Here is a 22,380-nt window from a genome sequence, read left to right on the forward strand (position 1 = left end):
GCCTGGATATTGTCCAGGTCTTGCTGCATTTCTACACGGACTGCTTCAGTATCTGAGGAGTCACGAACGGTGCTGAACATTGTGCAATCATCAGCGAACATCCCCACTTCTGACCTTATGATTGAAGGAAGGTCATTGATGAAGCAGCTGAAGATGGTAGGGCCGAGGACACTACCCTGAGGAACTCCTGCAGTGATGTCCTGGAGTTCAGATGATTGACCTCCAACAACCACAACCATCTTCTTTTGTGCTAGGTATGACTCCAGCCAGCGCAGGGTTTTCCCCCTGATTTCTATTGGCCTCAGTTTTGTGAGGGCTCCTTGATGCCATACTCGGTCAAATGCTGCCTTGATGTCAAGGGCAGTCACTCTCACCTCACCTCTTGAGTTCAGCTCTTTTGTCCATGTTTGAAACAAGGCTGCAATGAGGATAGGAACTGAGTGGCTCTGGCGGAAGCCAAACTGATCGTCACTGAGCAGGTTGTTGCTAAGCAAGTGCCGCTTGATGGCACTGTTGATGACACCTTCCATCACTTTACTGATGATTGAGAGTAGGCTAAAGGGGCGGTGGTTGGCCGGGTTGGATTTGTCCTGCTTTTTGTGTACAGGACATACCTGGGCAATTTTCCGCATTGCAGGGTAGATGCCAGTGTTGTAGCTGTACTGGAACAGCTTGGCTAGGGGCGCGGCAAGTTCTGGAGCTTGTTATTTCCTAACATTAAACACCTGCAAGAGGATCATGTGAAAGCACAGAATTGTTGTTCAAGCTTACAATCATATAAAATACTTAACATCTTCTCCAACTCAAGATTACCTGTTCTTTCCATTAAAAAGAGATAATGATATTGCACTAACCTAAAGTCCAGTAGGAGGCAGATTCTAATATTGTTTCTTGATGCTGAATTGCATGAATATACATTAGATGAAGCATGGACTCTGTCAGCCACCACCAGAACAAAATGCGCATTCCACCCAGTAACAAACACAAGTAGTCTGTTTTTGGAACAAATGTCTTTGCTTTTTGCATCTGTTTTATTTTGGAAGTAAAGAGAAAATAAAACAAAATGAATCCATATGGAAGTACAGAGAAGTGTATATTTGTCTCATTTATTTTTTGCAGTGGTTATCAATTTTTCTCCCCAATCAACATGTGTACCCTTCGCACAACTGTTTTTAAAATGCCAATATACTTTACAGAAAAGTGATCAATTGTTTCAGATGCTTTACAATTTCTCACATTTTTCTTTATTCTGACAAAATTCATTATAAAACCTTGACAACCAAGAAAATTCTATTCTAGCTTCAAACAACATTTAATAAATCCCCAACTGCTTTGCCCGAGTACAAAGTCAATATGTAGTGTGCCTTTAAGACTAACTAACCAGTACTGTGCCACTGATTTGAAACCTTCCTTCTCTAATTGAAAGCCTACTGTCACATTGAAAGATATTAGTTAACTTGTGGTTTTGCTTTTGCAAGTTTATTCTGTTACGGCCAAGTGAGGAGGGGTCGAAGGGCTTCCCTCTTTTCCCTCTCCTTGTCTGACCACAACAGGTTTAATTCTTTCTTTAAGTGGATGTACTGGCCAATTCAGTAGGTGTTTGATTACCTATTTGCTATGATCATAACAAGAACCAATCGGACAGGTTTCTGGTTTTCTTGAGTTAACAAAAAAATTAACTTTATTGTACCTAAACCAAACTAATAAAAATAATAAACAACGGCCAACTTTCACGCATACACACACAAATAGGTTACAGAGTGGGGAAAGGTAGATCGGTTGAGTTAGAGTTCATGAAAAAGGGGTTATACAGTCTGTGTCATTTGGTGATTCGGCTGGCTTCTAGCTAAATTCAGTGGTCCTGAGGCTTTTTGTTTTAAGAGTAGATGACTGGTTCGGTGCGTCTCTTGGAGATAGCAATGTGGATGATTCCTCCAATGGGGTTTCTGATTGTAGCCGAAGTATGCAAAGGTGATCAGTCAACAAGCAGAATTTGAAAGCTTTCAAGCTGGAATGGAGAGAGAGAGGGACCCCTACTTAGGGTTTGCTCATGTCAGAGTCCAGTTGCTTCTCCTCTGCTGCAGAGAAAACACCAGCTTAAAACCACACATGGGAAGGGGTGTGTCACATGACAGTCACTCAGTCGTTCAAACATAGTATTTAGAAGTATTTTTTCTCCTTGCTGAGAGAACAGGGAGTTCCTTTAAACTTCCTGGGTCTTGACTCTTGCTGGGAAATGCAAACATTTAATCTCTCTCCTCACAAGCAATACAGTGTAGGATACAGTGTTGCAAATTAGGTAATCATCTTAAGCCGAAAGGATGACTTTGCTGACAGCTTGTCTTTTAAAAAAAAATCAGATCTCCAGTCAGTGGATTAAAGAAAATTATCATCCAACAAAACACATTGGTGTAAAAATTCACAACACGGCACAGTGGCGCAGTGGTTAGCACTGCAGCCTCACAGCTCCAGCGATCTGGGTTCAATTCTGGGTACTGCCTGTGTGGAGTTTGCAAGTTCTCCCTGTATCTGCGTGGGTTTTCTCCGGGTGCTCCGGTTTCCTCCCACAAGCCAAAAGACTTGCAGGTTGGTAGGTAAACTGGCCATTATAAATTGCCCCTTGTATAGGTAGGTGGTAGGGAAATATAGGGACAGGTGGGGCTGTGGTAGGAATATGGGATTAGTGTAGGATTAGTATAAATGGGTGGTTGATGGTCGGCACAGACTCGGTGGGCCAAAGGGCCTGTTTCAGTGCTGTATCTCTAAAACTAAAAAAAACCATAAGGTGCAAAATACTTGCTGTTTCTTATTCATTTACCAGATCAAGGCCAAACACCACTAGCCCCCACTGCAACTGGTTACTGGTTTGGGAATTTTTGCATACAAACCAGTGAGAAATAATGATTACCATTCTCCAAATGTTCAGTCCTTTTGAAATCAGTCTTCCATTTGAATAAGTGAAGACATTTTTACAGCAGCAAACCGCATCTCTTATTCATTATAATTAATTGTCAACTCCCTCATTTCCCAATCTTTCGAAAGAAGTATACAAAAATGTCTTCACTCCAGTCACAACAGAACATATGAGAACTCTATTTATGATGGCGTATTTGACAGGCAAACACAAAGACTGCATTATAGTGAGGAGAATGTTATATGCGGCATGAGGCTGGATTTTCTTCCATGCACTGGAGACATGGCAGGGCCACACTCAGAAATCCTCTGCATTTTTCTGGATGGTGCTTCATTTGATATGCAAAGCCTGTTTTCAGTAGTATTTCTGTTCCTGAATGGCGTACAATCCCCGGGAGGGTGAGAAATGCAGTTTTGCTGCAGTTTTTAAAAGGCAGCAGCTGTTTAAAGGACAAGAAGGGCTTGAAATTAAAGACTGAAAGAACCAACAAAAGGTCTGAAATTGTAGAAGCAACAAAATCTTTAGCTGTGCCAAGAGTTCCCATGTTACCACATTTCTTTTAGTTCCATTAATTTAGAACTACCTTTGCTCAAAGCATTTCAGTTCCAGTAGCTGCTGTTATGTGAGTAATGCAACATCCAATATGTATGTAGCAAGGTCCCAGAAACAGCAAATGAGCTGAATGACCAGTTAAATTTAGCAGGAAAGTTACAGAAATCAGATTCACGTTAACAATGTGGTGGGGAGAAGTTTGACCATACAAAATCAGTCTTGCATCAAAAGTTCCAACTACAACACTGTTAAAGGTCCAAGTCTTCTAAATTGCTCAAGTAACTGTGTACAAGATAATTACTGAAACCTGGCTATATTATTCAGACAATATAAACATGGACCCTTTCAAATTTATCTTAAAGTATTGCTGGATTTTATCCTGTTACAAGAAAATACAATATGCTGTGTTGAGCTCTCAGCTTTATGTTTCCAAAAAGATATGGATATGCTAATTCACCTGATTTTTGAAGTCATCATAGCAGATGATGGGTCCATTGTGAAATACAGGGTAGTAGAATACGTAAGCTAGCAGCCAACAGAAGGATACGCAGTGCCTTTGAGGACTATCACGGTGCCAGCAGTGCTCCAGACTGAAACTTGTGTAACGCAGATTGCAAAGAGCCAAGCAGAATAAAAGCAGGAAGTATTCATTCTCTGTCTCATACCATCGCTTCTAAAAAAAAAAGTATTATCTTGACATTAGGAGAAATATAAATACACAAGGAAGGTTGCACAAATATACAAGGATATAATTCAATCAAGCATTTCTGACATAAAACACTCAAATTCTTAATGAATACCAACAGAACCATAAGATAAAATTATCCCCTGAAACTCACTCTCAGTTATTGCTCTTTATAACCAATGCAGCATTTCTTTAATTCTGCTCAGATCCAACCCTTGAATCTCAGGCACCCATTGGCTGCCCTGCACATTCCTCAAGTTAGTTCTTTCATGGAAACCCACACAGCTGACAAGGGCTTCCAGCACTGCTTTCCTCCACCTCTTGACAAAAAACCTGCTGGTAGATTCCAGGTGGGAATAAAACAAAAGCATATAGCAAATTTCTAACTATCTCCAGATTTAATGTGTCAAACTGTCAAGGCAGCTTTACCTCACTTTTTTAAAGTAGAACGTGATTGGCTATCTCACCAATGGCATTATACAAATACAATGCAGCAAGAAACCAATCAGAACGCAGAATGACAGAAACTGATGAAATGTATGTAAACCAGAAAAAATGAAGTCAACATATACCAAAATAATTAATGATAAATTGTAATGGTTTGTAAAATTTTATATACATATACATATATATGAGGCAGCATGATCAACAAGATCATAGTATTGTGGGATCTAAAAGGTGAATGTTGCAGTAAAACTGGTACTAATGTACTGTCACTATAGATTAAATAGGAACTACATGTTATTACACATCCAAAATAAAGCAAAGACTTGCCTTCTCCTGTTGACTTGAAAGGTTCCAGGTGCTAAGTTAATAACAGTCACATGAAAGTAGGCATTGAAATCAAATTATGATACCAGTCAACCAATATGAATATAAATAGTTCACACATTTCAAATTAAATTTTTAATTGCTCCACTCAAGCTGGGTTGGATTCAGTGAAAGTTCAGAAAACATACACATTGGTAAATCCTGCAAAGTGAAATACTGCTACATGACAAGTCAACATTACCCAGAAAAATAAATTCAAAGATTTCCAAAAAGTTATTCAATTAATCCAGGTAATAGGTCTTTTTCATAGTCACAGGTTTATTGCCATTCCCCATTGTTACCATATGTCTTGATCAGTTTTGTGATGTGCTCCATATTTAACCAACAAGAATAACGCTTCGTTTTTACTTGAGGTCCAGCAGTCCATTGCCCCAGACTCACACTCAAAAGAAATCTAACTCCACCTAGTGGTCTAAACAAGTATTAGCAAAACTTATTCAATGGCTTCACTTAACCTCAAGCATCAATTGACAATGGAATTTGAACTTGCAACATAGAAAGTGAAGATAGCTTAAAGACAATTAGTATTTCAAACTCAGACTCAATTACTCACATTTCCAAGGCTCTGTCAGCAGCTCAAAGCCTTACAGTCAGGAGCAGGAGGTGGGGCTGCACTTGCCCAATTTCCTGACTATCAATTTTTAATGTGAAAACGAGACCAATGAATTTATTATGCAAATACAGTCCCTTGCTAAGACTAACTGCTGACAGTGGGCAAGAGAGACCGCATACAATACACTGCTTGCCCATTATACATGCCACTGCAGGACTCTTGAGGTGCATGTCATGTTTGTCACAGGTTTCTTTTTTGCATTTCCGTCTTGCTGTGTTTCGTGCTATTGTAAGGGGAGGCTGGCGTATGGGGATCATGGGATATTTGACGTAACTTAGGTCCCTGTTATTTGAGAAGGCTTGCCTGCGAGATACCCGAATTATATGAATTCCTAAGAATCCCATGAATAGGGTAATCAAGAGGTTAACGAGGTGAATAATATAACCAAGGCAGGATGAGATCAGGGAAGACAATAGATGGGATGTATTAGGAAACAGTTTATCACGGAAACCTCCTGTAAAACTGTATAGAACGACTACTGGAACAACGTACTAACAGAACCCCTACAATCATTCGTGAGAGTAGGACTTCTCCTTGCATGTTCGGAAATAAAGATTACTCCTTTATACAAGACATCCGACTGTCGAGACGTTTTTGGGTACCGGGGCAAGCCCTCACCCTTTGGCGTAGTCGGCAGGATACACCACATTGGGACCACAACAGTGAGGAGATCAATCAAGGGGTGAGCACCTTTTATTTTACCACCCATAGTTAGGAAAGGTCTACCTCACAGTCGCGGGACTGGTACTTTAAGTGGGTATCAAAGAACCAACGCCTGGAGACTCGAGTGCCAAGCGACCAAAGCGCGAGCCAGGGTAGTAAGTCGTGAGTTGAGAGAACCGGGCAGACAGCCATACCAGGTTCATAGCAGATGAAAGTGAAAATTTGACCAGTAAAATGAAAAAAGATGGGTGGTAAACTAATGACCGCCTCCCCCCACCACTGCCCCCGCCAGAAATACAAAGAGCATGGTGGAAGGGACAAAAGAAAGGTCGGAAGGATAAGGCAATTATGATCAGAATCATAATTCTGGGACTCTCTCGGCGAGTCCACAAACATTGCCAAAAGCAGAAACAAATTAACAGCCAGTCCAGAGGCAGAAACAAGTTTCAGGAAATAATTGGTAGAAATTACATTGGAAGTACCACAGTAGTCTAAAATGCTGTTGAAAGGACAAAAGAAGAAAAACTTGTGTGTGTGTCAGTCTATGTTGGTGTTCAGAAATTGTTGAATGGTAAATGTGAATGTGTGTGAAACGTCAGAGTGAAGTTGTATTAAATTGGTCCAAGTTAAAAGAAGCTAGAAGAAGCTACGATAAAGAGGAGTGTTTAAGTTATTAGAAAGCATTGCTTTCTAACTTGCCTTGTTTGGTGGTAGTGAAATTTATAGTGTGGGTCCGAGTTGTACAGATTTCAGACGACCTTGTCGGTGAGGCAGAACAGTAGATGCAGTGGTCCACATGTAAAGACAGACAAATTAAAGCAGTCTGGCTGTTAGTTTATCAGGCTAAGTGTGAGCAGCAGGAGGAAAAGCACAGGTTTCAAACTGATATGATAAAACAGGATCTTGCCAAAGTGGACTGGGAAAACCTACTAGTAGGAAAGTCTACAACAGAGGGAGCCATTCAAAAAGGAAATAGTGAGAGATCAGGGCCAATATGTTCCCGTAAAGGTGAAGGGTAGGACCAACAAATCCAGGGAACCCTGGACGTCAAGGGATAAAGAGGATTGGATAAGGGGGGGGAAAAAAGGAGGCTTATGGCAGATTCAGAGCGCTGAAAACAGCAGAGGCACTAGAGGAGTATAGAAAGTGTGTGTGGGGGGGGGGGGGGGGGTACTAAAAAAGTCATTAGGAGAACAAAGATGGGGCATGAAAAAACACTGGTGGGCAAGATAAAGGAAAATCCCAAGGCATTTTATAAGTATATTAAGAGCAAGAGAATAACCAGGGCAAGAGTAGGACACATTATAGGGACCAAAGTGGCAATGTGTGTGTGGAGACGGAGGACATAGGTGAGTTTTAAATGATTACTTTTCATCTGTGTTCACTATGGAGAAGGACGATGTATATGTAGAGATCAGGGAGGGGGATTGTGATATACTTGAACAAATTAGCATTGAAAGGGAGGAGGTATTAGCGGTTTTAGCGGGCTTAAAAGTGGATAAATCCCCAGGCCCAGTTGAGATGTATCCCAGGCTGCTATGTGAGACAAGGGAGGAGATAGCAGGGGCTCTGACACAAATTTGTAAATCCTCTCTGGCCACAGGAGAGGTGCCAGAGGACTGCGAATGTGGTGCCATTATTCAAGAAGGATAGTCGGGATAAACCAGGTAATTACAGTGAGTCTAACATCAGTGGTAGGGAAACAATTGGAAAAAATTCTGAGGGACAGGATTAATCTCCACTTGGAGAGGCAGGGATTAATCAAGGATAGTCAGCATGGCTTTGTCAGGGGGAGATCATGTCTAACATATCTGATTGAATTTTTCGAGGAGGTGACTAGGTGTGTAGATGAGGGTAAAGCAGTTGATGCAGTCTACATGGACTTCAGTAAGGCTTTTGATAAGGTCCCGCATGGGAGATTGGTCAAGAAGGTGAGAGCCCATGGGATCTAGGGCAGTTTGGCAAATTGGATCCAAAATTGGCTTAGTGGCAGGGGCCAGAGTGTGATGGTCGAGGGTTGCTTTTGCGAGTGAAAGCCTGTGACCAGTGGTGTACCACAGGTATCGGTGCTGGGACCCTTGCTGTTTGTAGTGTACGTTAATGATTTAGACGTGAATATAGGAGGTATGATCAGTAAGTTCAAAGATGACACGAAAATTGGTGGTGTCGTAAATAGTGAGGAGGAAAGCCTTAGATTACAGGATGATATAGATGGGCTGGTAAAATGGGAAGAGCAGTGGCAAATAGAATTTAATCCTGAGAAGTGTGAGATGATGTATTTAGATTTTAGATTTAGACATACAGCACTGAAACAGGCCCTTCGGCCCACCAAGTCTGTGCCGGCTATTAACCACCCATTTATACTAATCCTACACTAATCCCATATTCCTACCACATCCTCACCTGTCCCTATATTCCCCTACCACCTACCTATACTAGGGGCAATTTATAATGGCCAATTTACCTATCAACCTGCAAGTCTTTTGAGAGGACTAACAAGGCAAGGGAATATACAATGGATGGTAGGACCCTAGGAAGTACAGAGGGTCAGAGGGATCTTGGTGTATTTGTCCATAGATCACTGAAGGCAGCAGCACAGGTAGATAAGGCTGTTAAGAAGGCATATGGGATACTTGCCTTTATTAGCTGAGGCATAGAATATAAGAGCAGGGAGGTTTTGATGGAGATGTATAAAACGCTAGTTAGATCCCAGCTGGAATACTGTGTACAGTTCAGGTCACCACACTATAGGAAGGATGTGATTTTACTGGAGAGGGTGCAGAGGAGATTCACCGGGATTTGCCTGGGCTGGAGCATTTCAGCTATGAAGAGAGACTGGATAGGCTAGGGCTGTTTTCCCTGGAGCACAGAAGGCTGAGTGGGGACCAACAATGAAGTTCCCTCAATTAATGTTCATGTGGTATCTGACCACAGAAAAGCAGCAGTAAGCAGCAGTCCACAGTGGCTCCATTTAAAAAGGAATAAACATTGTATGGCTTTTGGAGATCTCTGCATTCATGACTATAGACCCCACTGAGAAACTGCCTACCAGCAGAGGAGGACCTTGGAAAGCTAAGCTGCTGTTTGCTGTCCCACATCCAATGGCGAGAGTAGCGTGCCATTTCGCTTTGGATGTGTGCAGTGTTTGATATGGTATCTCGAATAGGGTGTGGGAGGACCCACTGAAAATTGTATTATGCTGGATGGAGCCCTTTGCAAGGAGGTGACTCCATGTATTCAGTCGGCAGCTTCCCTCCAGTTTAAAAAAAAAACACATTTCAAGGCCATCTGCCAATCCCCCTCTTTATTTTTGATCAATGTCAAGCTGCTGCATATGTTCCTTGCTTCAATTATACAGCTCTTAGAAAAGCAGAATTTAACCTAATCAATCAGCCTGTTGAAGGTTATGCAACACCTTTTAAACATAACTCTGATCAATAAATAGATCACTATACCACAAGAGATGCAGTGCAACCTCCTACATATAGTATGAATGAACTTCATTATAGATAACAAAATGAGCAAGAAACTCACTTGTAGGTTATTAAATGCCCAACTCAACTCACAATAAATGTGGCATATCAGACCACGAATCTGACATCCGTCATTTCCCCATTGCATGGGCCAAACTTCACCTTACTATATGTGACAAGCAATGAATGAGAAATGAAAGTAATTTGCTAGCTGCTTCACCGTGTAAAGATTTGTGATCAACACCCACAATGAGTCTCATAAAGTTCTGCAATGGTTTAAAGAGAAACCAACCTCTTGGGTATCCATTCCTGAGCTATAAGATGGATTCATAAATTACTACAAGAGATAGTTTGCAACAGTGAAAAAATTAGTTCTGACAACTTAAGGTTTTCCTTTTAGTTTTCTTTTAAAGTTATGAAAATATGTCTTTCCCACATTGGATTTTAAACACATCTTATTCAGCAGAGATGTTCTGTATGTTAATTTTCCATAAAACTATAAGAACTAGCCACAACACTTTTGAGACCACAAGAGGTATCTTGCAGTAAACCCAGATACCAACTGTTGCCTCATGATGCAAACTTCAAATGGAAGTTTAGAAATTTTAAAATTGATTATTCTTCTATTAAGATAAATATTCTTACATACAACAAAGAAATGGATAAATTCCAAAATTCAGGACATACATAAAATGCAGTAACAGAAATTACAGGAGGGGGAAGAAGCTAATTTACTAGAATTCCCATACCTTCTAATTGCAAGTAAAAGTAGAACATATGTATATAAGCAGGATATTCATGTCGCTCCACATTTAAGCAAATGTGTAAAATTAGCTTTTCCTCACTATTTAAATAAAGGAGATTTAGAAACCATTATAAATAATTTGATACATCCAATATAGCACATAACAATTATATGGTTCAATAATTAACAATGCAAAAATCTAAGCTCAGAAAACATTTATATTATGTGAGGTCTGAAGTTGATGGTGACTAGCAGTGTAACCCAAACATTTTATAAAGTAGTCTCTCTGGATTCTTCAAAATAGTTCCATTTACAAACATATTGTAAAATTACTACTTATATGCAGCTGAAGATATGCATTTAGCTTTCATATTCCATCATAGCACATGTAAAATGTAAATGATATAATAGACTAGAATTTGTGGTCAGTGGCAACACAATGGAACTTGTTGTTGACCACAAAGACAGCTGCTCACAAGGATTCTGTGATTTCTGTGGCACAGACTTCCCCTTTCCCAACAACAGTTAAAACTGGCACCAAGTCAAGGGGATCTCCAGGCATCCTGCAGCAGTGATGTCAGCAAGCAGAGTAAGCAGCCAATCATATTGAATTATTCTCGCAGACAGTTAAAAGCAATGAATCCCTTCATTTTAAATTAAAGTTTTCAGACAGCAAAATAAATTGATTGAATTAAGACAGAAACTAAAATATAAACAGACTTTACAAAAATATTTTAAAAATGTGAATTTTTATATAGAATAGAAAAATTTGACATACATAAAATTATTCAGGGCCAGTGAGGGTGTTTACCAATAATTAATACACCGTTAAAAACTGAGTTACACCTCATTCAACAAGGTGCAACATTACATTTTCAAAGGTTTTTACAGCAAGACTAACCGCATGAAAGTGGAAGTTTTTGTTAACTCACTGATTACTTAGGGGTTGCAATCTCCGGGGACTTAAACAGCACAACTTCTGTTGGAGCATATAATCACTGACAGCAACTTCTGAATTTCCGTGTTATTTGGCACACGTGCAGACTCCCGAATTTGCTGTCAGTTTCAGTGGAGCAATGACGGCGAATGCTGACAGTTTCACTGTCATTACCACACAAAATCAGGTCCATTAAAATCTACTAGCTAGAAACAGTAAGATAAAGTACAAAAGAACAGTGTACCCAGCTGAATGACAACTAGCTAACAAGCTTTCTAATCAAGAGAAACCACTGCACCATTTATCCAACAGATTGTCAAAGTGGGTAATATTTTCAGAAAAAAGTCAATGATCCTTCCATACTCAGCTCCACTGCCAATTGAGGCCCTTAACTGGGTAATTACCGCCTAATTAAGGGCCTCATCCTGCCACCACAATTAGCCCAGTGGCAGGTGTTGCCGTCACCGCACAGGAAGCACGGCAGGAAAAACCAGGTGGGCTGCTTGCCAGCTCCGGTGTGGTGGGGGTGGGGTGCCTTTGTTAAAAGGCACTTAGTGCCAGAACGAGGGTCCCAGCTTCAGGAAGTGGGAGGTGCTGGCTGAGAGCCACCCCTTGCTCTTGCTACCAACTCCCCGCGCCCGTGACCCCAATCCCATGAGACCACCACCTCTACGGTGGCGCTGCTCAGTTAAGGAGCTGCCAGCCTCTGATTGGCCGGCAGCTCTCAGAGGACGGGACTTCCTTCACGGGGGTCCTTGATCCCGTGGAAGGCCCGCCACTGTCCAGTTTAGTGCTCAATTGACACTTGATCTGGCATCCCTCCCATAGAAGAGGCATCGTGGGGTTCTCCGCATCGCTTTTACCGGACGTTGAGACCCCCATCGCCTGGATAAAATCCCAGCCACTAAGTATATTCAGTTACCTAGATATTGAACCTGTTAATCACCTCTTCCACTTCATTCGGCTGTTTTCTGTGATTTGCAGTTAATAGACTTTTTACACATACCTGTCATTCACATCAATAAAGTATAGCAAGCACATTATATGTACACATGCAAATTATATAACTTAGCAGAAAAATGGCCGATGTATTATTTAATCATTGAAGTATTATTCTCCAGTATTATCCTTGATTTCTAATTTACAGCACATTTCTGAAATGTTAATTAAAAAAAGGCTGAAGTTCTTCTGTACCCCGTATATTACATTCTTACCTGAATTTTTCCAAGAGAATCCATTTGTAAGCTATACAGTAGTAGTACTGAGCACAGCCAAGACAGTACAGGCACTTGCAGCTGGGCCACAGTGTAGGAGATGAACAAATGCAACAATATTACCACCAGGCCTTTGTAGCCTACTGTAAGGAAGCAGGCCCACATCCCATATATCATCAGCAACCACATCCTAAACTAAAGAAAAAGAATCCTCATGTTACCATGTGAAACTGGAACAAAACATTAAGTGCAAGCTTTCTACATTACAGTGCTTCTGCTCCGTTCCTTGGTATAAACACGTTTCATTTTAACACTGCTGAAAGAAAACTAGAAATACTGTAATGCTCAGATTTATTTGAACATCACAGCATGAACAGAAAATTTAAAAGAGCATCAGCTAGCTGTCAGCTTATGATGTAAAACAGGATAAGTTACATAAGAAATAAAAACAGAAAATGTTGGAAGTACTCAGAAGGCCAGGCAGCATCTACGAAGAGACAAACAGACTTAATGATTCAAGTCGATTTCCTTTCGTCAGAATTGTTCTATAATGAAAGGTCAATCGACCTGAAATTGTCTCATTTCCAACATTCTCTGTTTCCAGCATCCACAGTATTTTACTTCTGAATTATACAAGAATGTTATTTAGAATTTTAGGATAATGAACAGATGAGAACACAAAAAAGTACACGTAGGTTTTACTCCACTCAATTATTACAAGTATTTCACTGTGATTATTCAATGCAATGAGATCCATTTTAGAATTCATAAGTGTTGGGATTATTATTCAATTAAGATGCAACTTCCTCCCTCATTCTCTCTTTTCTGGACTAAATCTACACAATGCAATTCCCTCATGAGTAGGACAGTCTACACCATGGATATTAACAATGCCAGACTTTCATCGACCAGTTAAGGGACATGTTTGAGCAACATAGAAATAGACCTATTCTTCAGTTCCCTTTAGCTTTACATTGAATTAAATATAATCTATAGTACAGTAACAAGCTATTTGGCCAAAAGGTCTTGCTGGCATTTCTGCTCCACACGTGCCTCCTCCCACTCTAATTATCTCTTCCCCGGTATTACATACCAGGTGATTACAACATAATTTATTTCAAAAGCATAGCACAGCCATGTGTTGGTGTTAATTGTGTATCAATTGTTTAATTATATGCAGATGGAGGGTGTTAACTGGGGTCTTACTTGAACACTTATAAGGAGACTCTTACTGAGACTAGTGGAGGGTGTGAGCGAAGAGCTACATGTTTGTAATCCTTTTACTCTGCACAATAAATGTATAACTGAATAAATATTGGCCCCAGCATTATCCTTCCACAGCAAGCTTTCTAGAATTTATCATGGTAGCAGAGGATGGTTGCCTAAAGCTGAAGGCTAGAAACTAGGAATTTTTTTTTTTTTTACATAGAAAACTAAAATCTCACTGGCTATTGTGGAAAATATGGCAGAGAGCAAGTGTAAATTGTCAAGGTTTCATTACCCTCTGATGTTCTCTGAGCCTAAACTAGGATCAATGGAAGAATGACGTGAATATATGGACGTGGGTTATGTCCTACCAAAGAGGAAACAAGGTTATGCCTTGGCATTGTCGCTTTCTACCAAAAGTAAAACCAGAAGTAAAGTGCTTTGTGAACTGAATGCTTGTCAGTTGGATACTGATGAAGGGTTAGGTCTTCTGTTAGAATTCTTGGATGAAATCTACAAGAAAGATAACCTATTGAATGTGTATGAGGCATGGTAAGCCCTCGATAGATTTCAGAAAATAGATGGTTATTCAATGGAGCAATATAGAATGAACTTTAACAGACTGTATACAAGATTGAGGAAATTCAATTTGGAGAACCCTGGTTCACTGCTAACAATTACATTGCTAGATTATACTAGGGTGCCACATATGGACAGGCTCTTGATTCTAATTGGGGTTTGGTTCTTGGAAAAGACTCCCTGTTGGAACATATGTCTGCTGCCTTAAAGAAATTCCTAGGGAATCATTTCCTGCAGCCCTGGTAGAACAAACATGGACACCAAGAATGGAGGACTCAATGTTTACTGGATTTCAAAATGGTCCAGATACTGGATGCAGGCATAAATACAATGGAAGAGTTAAAGACAGGAGGAATGAAGATGAAAGCACCTGTAGCAGGTCTGACTATTACAGTGGAATTGAAACAGCAATCATAGGCGAATGAATCCCAGGAATGCCCAAGCAACAGTTCATAGGTGCTTCAGTTGTAACTCAAAGTACCATTATACAATGAACTGCCCAAAGTGGAGGGGCAGAGTCCTCGAAATAACACACGACAGAGAATTCTGAGGGAGAACAGAAAGATACTGATGAATCTGAACAAATTGTACTAGTCGCAAGGAGTTTTAATCCTGTGATGAATTAGTTGTGGATTCATTCAACTGTGCTGTATTAAATAGTGCTTGCACATCGACAGTCTGTGGAACAAACTGAATCCAGATAACATTCCAACCACTCAGTAGTGAGGATCGACACAAGTTTAAGGAATTTAAAAGTATGACCAGCTTTAGGTTTGGTGATGACAACACATTGAAGTCATTGAAGAGAGTAGTAATTCCTTGTAAAATAGCTGGAGTAAGCCACTTATATTAGTACTGTTTTGGTCCCTAGTGAAATACCCAAACTGTTGAGTGAACCTTCAATGAAAAAGGCACAAATGAAACTTGATATAGACATAAGGCAATTGTTTTTGGAAAGTCAGTGAATTTGCAGTTTACCCAGTCAGGGCATTATTGTATAGCCTTAACAAAACCTGATGTTTCTAGTCAGTATTAAAGTAGTATTAATGGCATCAGGTGATAAGAATCAGAGAGAAAAGAAGCAAACTGTCTTAAAGTTACACAGACAATTTGCTCACCTTTCTTGTCAAAGATTAAAAACCCTGCTAAAGGATGCAGGTGTGATTGAAGAGTAGACAGGGATAATAAAAAAGATTAGTGGAATCTGTAAAAAGTATCGGAGGACGCCATCACGTCCTATTGTAAGGCTACCATTGGCACATGACTAACAAGGTAGTTGCTATGGATTTAAAGGTGTGGGACAAAGACAAGAATATTTTCATTCTACACTTTTATACACCTCGCAACTAGATTTAGTCTTTCTACAATAATAAATAAAAAGGGTGATTATGGATAAAATTATGGAGAAATGGATAGGGACTGGAATTGGGGCACCAGCTAAGTTTCTGACTGATAATGAAGGGGAATTTGCCAATGACAAGTTCACAGACGTGTGAAAACATGAACATCATGGTTATGAATACTGCAGCTGATGGTCCTTTCAGCAACAGACTGTGAAAGGAATAATGCAGTGGTTGATGAAATGCTGCATAAAATCTTAGCTGACCAACCAAACTGCAAGTTGACAACCGCCCTGGCATGGGCAGTTCATTCAAAAAATTTGCTTCAGATGGTTGGGGTATATAGTACCTATCAATTGGTCTATGGGTGAATCCCAAATTGCCTTCTGTACTGTGCGACAGTCCTCCTGCTCTAGATGGCACTACAATTAGTTCAATTTTTTTCCTGCACATTTGAATGCTTTACATGCAGGGAGATGGGATTTCATCAAGGCTGAGGTCTCTGGGAAAATTCAGAGAGCTCTGAGGCATCATATAAGGCAATCTGAGGTGGACTTTAATTCAGGAGATTTGGTGTATTATAAAAGACAGGGTCATAGGGAATGGAAGGGCCCTGCTAAGGTAACAGGTCACGATGGTAAGACATAGTTATCAAGCATAGAAATCAAACTGTTAAGGTTCATTCCTCACTATTAATCAGGGTTGATTACAAAATTGCAGAATCAAAACAGCTGATAGAGGGAAACAAGGCACCTTGCACCTAAAACGATCATGTGTTTTGTGATGAAGGTCCTGAGGAACAGAATGAGGTAAATCAATGGTTGGATAGTAATGTGAGCAATCATGATGCCCAAAGAGCTACTGCATCCAAAGAACTACCAGTAGTGTTATGATCCTGTAGTTTTTTTTCCTGGGAAGTATGCAGTGTGCCTTTAAGGCTGTAACAGGATCAGTACTGCTTTAAAGCAGCAAACTCCAGGGACTGAGTCAAAGGATGCATTCTCATTGCCGATGAATACAGTCAGCTTCAAATATGCATTATCGTTGCCATAGGATACAGCCACTCGGGATCAAGGACATGAAACACATTGTTGCCGACTGATGTTTGAAACTAGCTTTTGATACAGACACAGATAGCTGGACCAGCATATACTGAAGGAAATGGGAGCGCACTCTCAGTTTATTTAAACCCTATTTTTTATACTCTCAGAATTCTGATGTCAAGCCAGATTAATTTCTTAAAAGAAAATTACCAATTCCTTTAACTACTGAACTGTAATTGCTGAAATTCATCACTGGAAAAGAGCATCAATTCAACTGCTGAACTAGTTCTACTGTTGAAGAACCTTTTTCTCCCCATTGGACGGCTGTGAGGACTTCAAGCAACCTTGGACTGTTCCACATTGGAAGATTTCACTTCGGCAGGAGCGTACATATGCACTAATTTTATATTTTTCTATTTTAGATGTTGTTTACATCTTAGTAGTGTTTAAGAATTTAGTTTTTCTAATTAAACAGTTAATTTGTTGATCTAAAGACACCTGGTTTGGTTAGCCTCATTCGGGGGTTAATAGATGGCACAATTTGGAAAGTTTAAAAACGTTAGGCAATCTGTGGAGGGACGGAACGGAATCAACAGTGCGTTTCTCCCACCACAGTCAGAATTGTATATTTTGATTGGGGGCTTTCACTTGAGCGGTCAGTCGTAACAGTAGGTACTTGGGTAATATATATTCCAGAGGGGTCTAATAAATGAAGGGATGCAACAATTGTGGGATGTGCAGGAAAATCTACTGGCAAGCTTAAATATTGATTTGAATGTTCAAGATGATGGCCAAGAAGCAAGGTCCAAGGACTGGCAGAATGGGGTGAAAGAGTGGAGGGTAAGGAAGCACAGTGTAAGTTCTAATAGCGGGTCTGGAAATGACTCTTGCATCAGGAAACTATCATGTACCGGAGAAAGAGCCTCTGATAGTGCGCGAGGGAGACCTCATAGCAGTAGTCCTGAAAGACATCACAGTGCTAATATTGACCATAGTTTGAACAGATTCCTCAATGAAGCAAAGGCTAGAGAGCTATCTCGGAATCCAACTAGAAGCAGATGTCCTCATAACCGTGAAATTTTAGTGGCTGTCAATAAACTTGATAAACTAATAACAGAAGAAAAACATAAGGAATTAGGGAGTTGTGAGAGAGTTTGGCGTTTGTTCTGAGTTAACAGATAGGGGGACAGCCAGCCTCGTCACATAGATGGATTTGTACTGAAAACGTCCTTCCCGATGGGACTCTCATGGCTAAAGCGAGGCTAGTTGCAAGGGCAACTGGGTGATACCGACGTTAGAGTGGAAAAGCTGGAGAAGTAATCATGAGAATCTTTTTAGCTCTTTTGGACACATATTCATGGGAGAGCAGATCCATTGACATAAAAGCCGCATTTCTGCGGGGCGATACTTTTCAGAGAGAAGTGTTTCTGAAGCCACTGAAAAAGGCAGCAGAGGCAGAAGGAAAACTATGGAAACTGAACAAATTTGTCTATGGCCTTAATGATGCTTCCAGGGTGTGGTATTTCTGTGTGAGATCTGTTTTGTTGAAAATTGATTGTGTTCAACTAAAAACAGATCCTGCAATGTCTTATTGATATCAAAAGGGAAACTTTCAGGCATTTTCATGATGTACATTGATGATTTCTTAAGGGAGTGGTATTGCGGATTTTGAGAAATATGTTAAGATTAGGGCAGAAGTTAAGATTTGAAGTCAGGCTTGTGCGGCCTTTAAATATATTGGTTTAGATATTAAGCAGACTAAGTCTGGAATAACTTTAAATTAACAATCTTGTATAGAGAGTGTTAGTCCCATTCCAGTTAATTGTACTAGGTCATCGCTGAAAGATGATGATATATCTAAAGCAAAGACTGAGAAATTGCGAAACTTGATTGGTCAATTAAATTGTTTGTGCACTCATACTGGACCTTATACTAGGTTTGATGTGCTGGAGGCTGAGCACGATGATGAAACACCCAAAAGTTGAGAATATTTTAAGGGTAAATAAAAAATTTAATTTGGAGAAATGTGTACTGAAGTTCCCATCCTTAAGTTACCCAAAGACATGAAGCTAGTGATTTTAGTGATGCTTCACATGCTAATATTCCTGATGGGTATTCAAGTGCAGCTGGTTTCATAAATATTTCTGATAGGCGAAAATGGCAAATGTTGTCCTTTAGCTTAGCAAACTAGGAAAATAAAACATGTCGTTAAAAGCACTTTAGCTGCAGAAACACTGGGCTCGGTGGGAGGGGCGGCGGGGGTGTTGGGGGGGAGGTGGGGGGGGGGAGGGGAAGGTGGCCAGGATTGTACCGGCAGTAGTCCACCATGGCACTCAATATCAGGACTGCCAGGCCTGATCTTTCTGGCGGTGGCGAGGCTTTGTGGCGCACCGCCCCACTCCCACCCCGACCCCGGGTACGGGATCTGAGTTTGACTCTCTAAATTAATAAAATGAATACATTTAAATAAAATTATCAGCTATCTGACCTGCTGCCCGGGTTCTTCTGAGCAGCGATCGACACTCACGCGCCTTCACTATCCCGCACAGGGAAAGTTGGTGCCACCGAGGTGGGGAAAAGGGGTGGTTCGGATTTTCAGTGTAATGCGGGGGGTGGGGTACGGGGTCAAATGCGCATTAATATTGTAGGGGAGGGGGCAAAGGGATGACCTCTGCCCTTTGAACATTTTGGGGAGGGTGAAAGGTCAGGTCTTGCATGTAAGTCTTTTGGTGGGGGGGGGGGGGGGGGGGGTGAAGAGGCCAACTATTATCTGTAAGTGTTATTACGGGAAGGGAGGGGCAATTTTTTTATTGCGGTGTACTGGGGGGGTACAGTTTTAAATATTTAAATTTAGCAGCAGGTTTAGCTGCCCATTAAAAATGGCGCCAGCGCTTGCACACAGACAGCTGATGCGCTGCCGGCGTCGCAGAGCCCTCCCCCACCACGTGATTGTGGAGAGGGAGGCATCCTGACTGGCGTATTATCTTGAGCCGCGTGTGGTCGATCATGGTGGCATGGCAGTGCATAGCCCGCACATGCGTGCTGCCATTTTACTCACCCGCCGCCACTCATGGCAGTGGGAAAATAAAATTCAGCCCATTGGATCTTGTGGAGGCAGTGGATATGGGGTTCTATTTGTCAAATATTTTCGTTGAAATTCTGAACAAGGGACATACGGAAGATAGATTATCCATTGAATGTTATTGGATAATCATTCTATGTGGGATAATGTACACTCTATGAAAGGTATGAGTGAGAAAAGACTACGTATTGACCTTGCTGGACTGAAACAAATGCTGGAGGGAAAGAAATCTCAACTTAAATGGGTAGATGCAAGTCATCAGCTATTCGATTGTTTCACAAAAAGAAATGCTAGTAAAGAAATTGTTAGGGGTGCTAGAGGAGGGGCATCTTGCCATTTAATACTTTGTGCTTCATATGGAATTTATTTTGAAATGTTGTTTGAGCCTATTAATCTAAGTTCATTGTAAAAGAAAGAAGGGAATCTTAATTGTATATCAATTGTTTAATTATATGCAGGTGGAGTTAACTGGGGTCTTACTTGAGAGCTTATAAGGAGACTCTTCCTGAGACTGGTGGAGCGTCTGAATGAGGAGCTACATGTTTATAATCCTTTACTCAGTTTCACATTTATTGTACAGAGTAAAAGTTAGGCTCCAGCATTATCCTTCCACAAGAAGCTTTCTGGAATTTAACAATATGAAAATGCTCTTCTATACATATTATTTGAAAAGGGTTGTCAAATATGTTCATATACAGTTATGCATATACCCATCCCTACCAATGATAATTCAGGACAAAATTAATAGTCACTTGGATAAGTGTGGATTAAGGAAAGTCACTATGGATTTGTTAAGGGCAAATTGTATTTAACTAACTGGTTGGAGTTTGTTGAATGAGGTAACAAAGAAGGTTGATGAGGGTAATGCAGTTGATGTGGTGTCCATGGACTTCCAAAGAGCATTTGATAAAGTGCCACATTAACAGGCTTGTCAGCAAAGTTAGTGCCCATGGAATAAAAGGGATGGTAGCAGCATAGACAGGAAATTGGCCGAATGACAGGAAACAGAGATTAGTGGTGAACAGTTGTTTCTTGGACTGGAGGAAGGTGGGAATTCCCTGGGGTCAGTGTTAGGACCTCTGCTTTTCCTGATATATATTAATGGCCTAGACTTTGGTGTACAGGCCCAATTTCAAAATCTGCAGACAACAAAACTTGGAAGGATTGTGAACTGTGAGGATGATAGTGATAAACCGCAAGACACAGACAGGCTGGTGGAATGGGCAGACAAGTGGCAGATGAAATTAAATGCAGAGAAGTGTGAAGTAATTCATTTTGGTTGGAAGAATGAGCAGAGGCAATAAAAATAATAGGTGCAATTTTAAAGGTGGTGTAGGAACAGAGGAACCTGGGGTATATGTGCACAAATCATTGAAGGAGGCAGGGCAGGTTGAGAAAGGAGTTAATAAAGCATACGGGATGGAATGACGAAGGTGGAGGGGCGACAGGTTCAATCGTGGCTTTCAAAAGAGAATTGGACAATTATCTGAAGGGGAAAAACTTTCAGGGCTACGAGGAAAAAGGTGGGGTAGTGGAACTAGGCGAGTTACTCTTTTTGACAGCTGGCACAGATATGATGGGATGAATGGCCTCCTTCTGTGCTGTAACCATTCTATGATTCTGTTTCTCATTACAGAACCTATTTCCTTCTAGCTTAGACATTTCAAATCTTTAGTTTCCTGTTTATCCAGAGAATAATGCAAATGGAAAAGACACTTATAAGTCACCAAATAGTTAGCAATAGAAATAGAAGGTTGTATACATATCTACATAATAGAAATCAGACTTATGTTTAGAAAGCTAAAAAAGGTCTGTGTTTTGAAAGATAACACCCTCCCCCACCAAAATATGCTGTGCAATAAATTTCTGATACTTTGATTCTAGTTTTATTGAAATACAAACCTTTGGAAGAAAGGCACCGGTCACTTGTGATATGATTACATGACCAAGCAGAGTCCACAACAACAACTTCATTACCCACTCTGTCCAAAAGCTCCATTCAAAGTCTGTTGGGTCCTGAAAAGTGTTACAAGGATTAGGTTCCTAAACATACCTCAAATCATAAAAACACAATCAAATGGAATTGTTCCTTTGCTACAACAGAATTGCAAACAGAAAATTCGGATTAATATCACAGGCAAGCCAGATTCTGCCCTTGACCAACTTCCCTGCGCAAATGCACACTTTCCAACAGGAGTTACTGGATGCCAATTAACAGTGAATACATTGGCCGCTTTGTTTTTGCACTTCATAGGCTGGGGCATGAGGTCAATTGTGCACCAATGCTACACAAGTTAATCTGAATTAACACAAGTCAAGAATCAGAGTGGGAAGCTTCCCAGGGATGTAATTTTTGTGAAGGAAAATGCAGACACTGGAGGAAAATATGCTTTGTATTTTCTACACCTGACCTTTTCATCTTCTCTCAGCCGCAATGTATATCTATAGTAGGTTTTAAGCAAATAAGGCAGGGGTGGGGGAAAAGAGAACAAAAGGGAAGGTG

General features: G+C 40.6%; 1 protein-coding gene across 3 annotated transcripts in view; it reads right to left on the minus strand.

The window, feature by feature from the left end:
- hhat (hedgehog acyltransferase) overlaps positions 1-22,380 on the minus strand; it is a 301,307-nt gene that overhangs the window by 243,773 nt on the left and 35,154 nt on the right. For all 3 annotated transcript variants that reach the window (XM_068045097.1, XM_068045095.1, XM_068045098.1), the window contains 4 exons: positions 21,780-21,893; positions 12,628-12,822; positions 3,924-4,139; positions 855-1,026 (listed from right to left, as the gene is read on the minus strand). In XM_068045097.1, coding sequence (XP_067901198.1) covers positions 855-1,026; positions 3,924-4,139; positions 12,628-12,822; positions 21,780-21,893 — 697 coding nt within the window. The remainder of the gene's footprint in view (positions 1-854; positions 1,027-3,923; positions 4,140-12,627; positions 12,823-21,779; positions 21,894-22,380) is intronic.

Source organism: Heterodontus francisci, chromosome 13 (genome assembly GCF_036365525.1).
Source record: "Heterodontus francisci isolate sHetFra1 chromosome 13, sHetFra1.hap1, whole genome shotgun sequence".
NCBI classification, from domain to species: Eukaryota; Metazoa; Chordata; class Chondrichthyes; order Heterodontiformes; family Heterodontidae; genus Heterodontus; species Heterodontus francisci.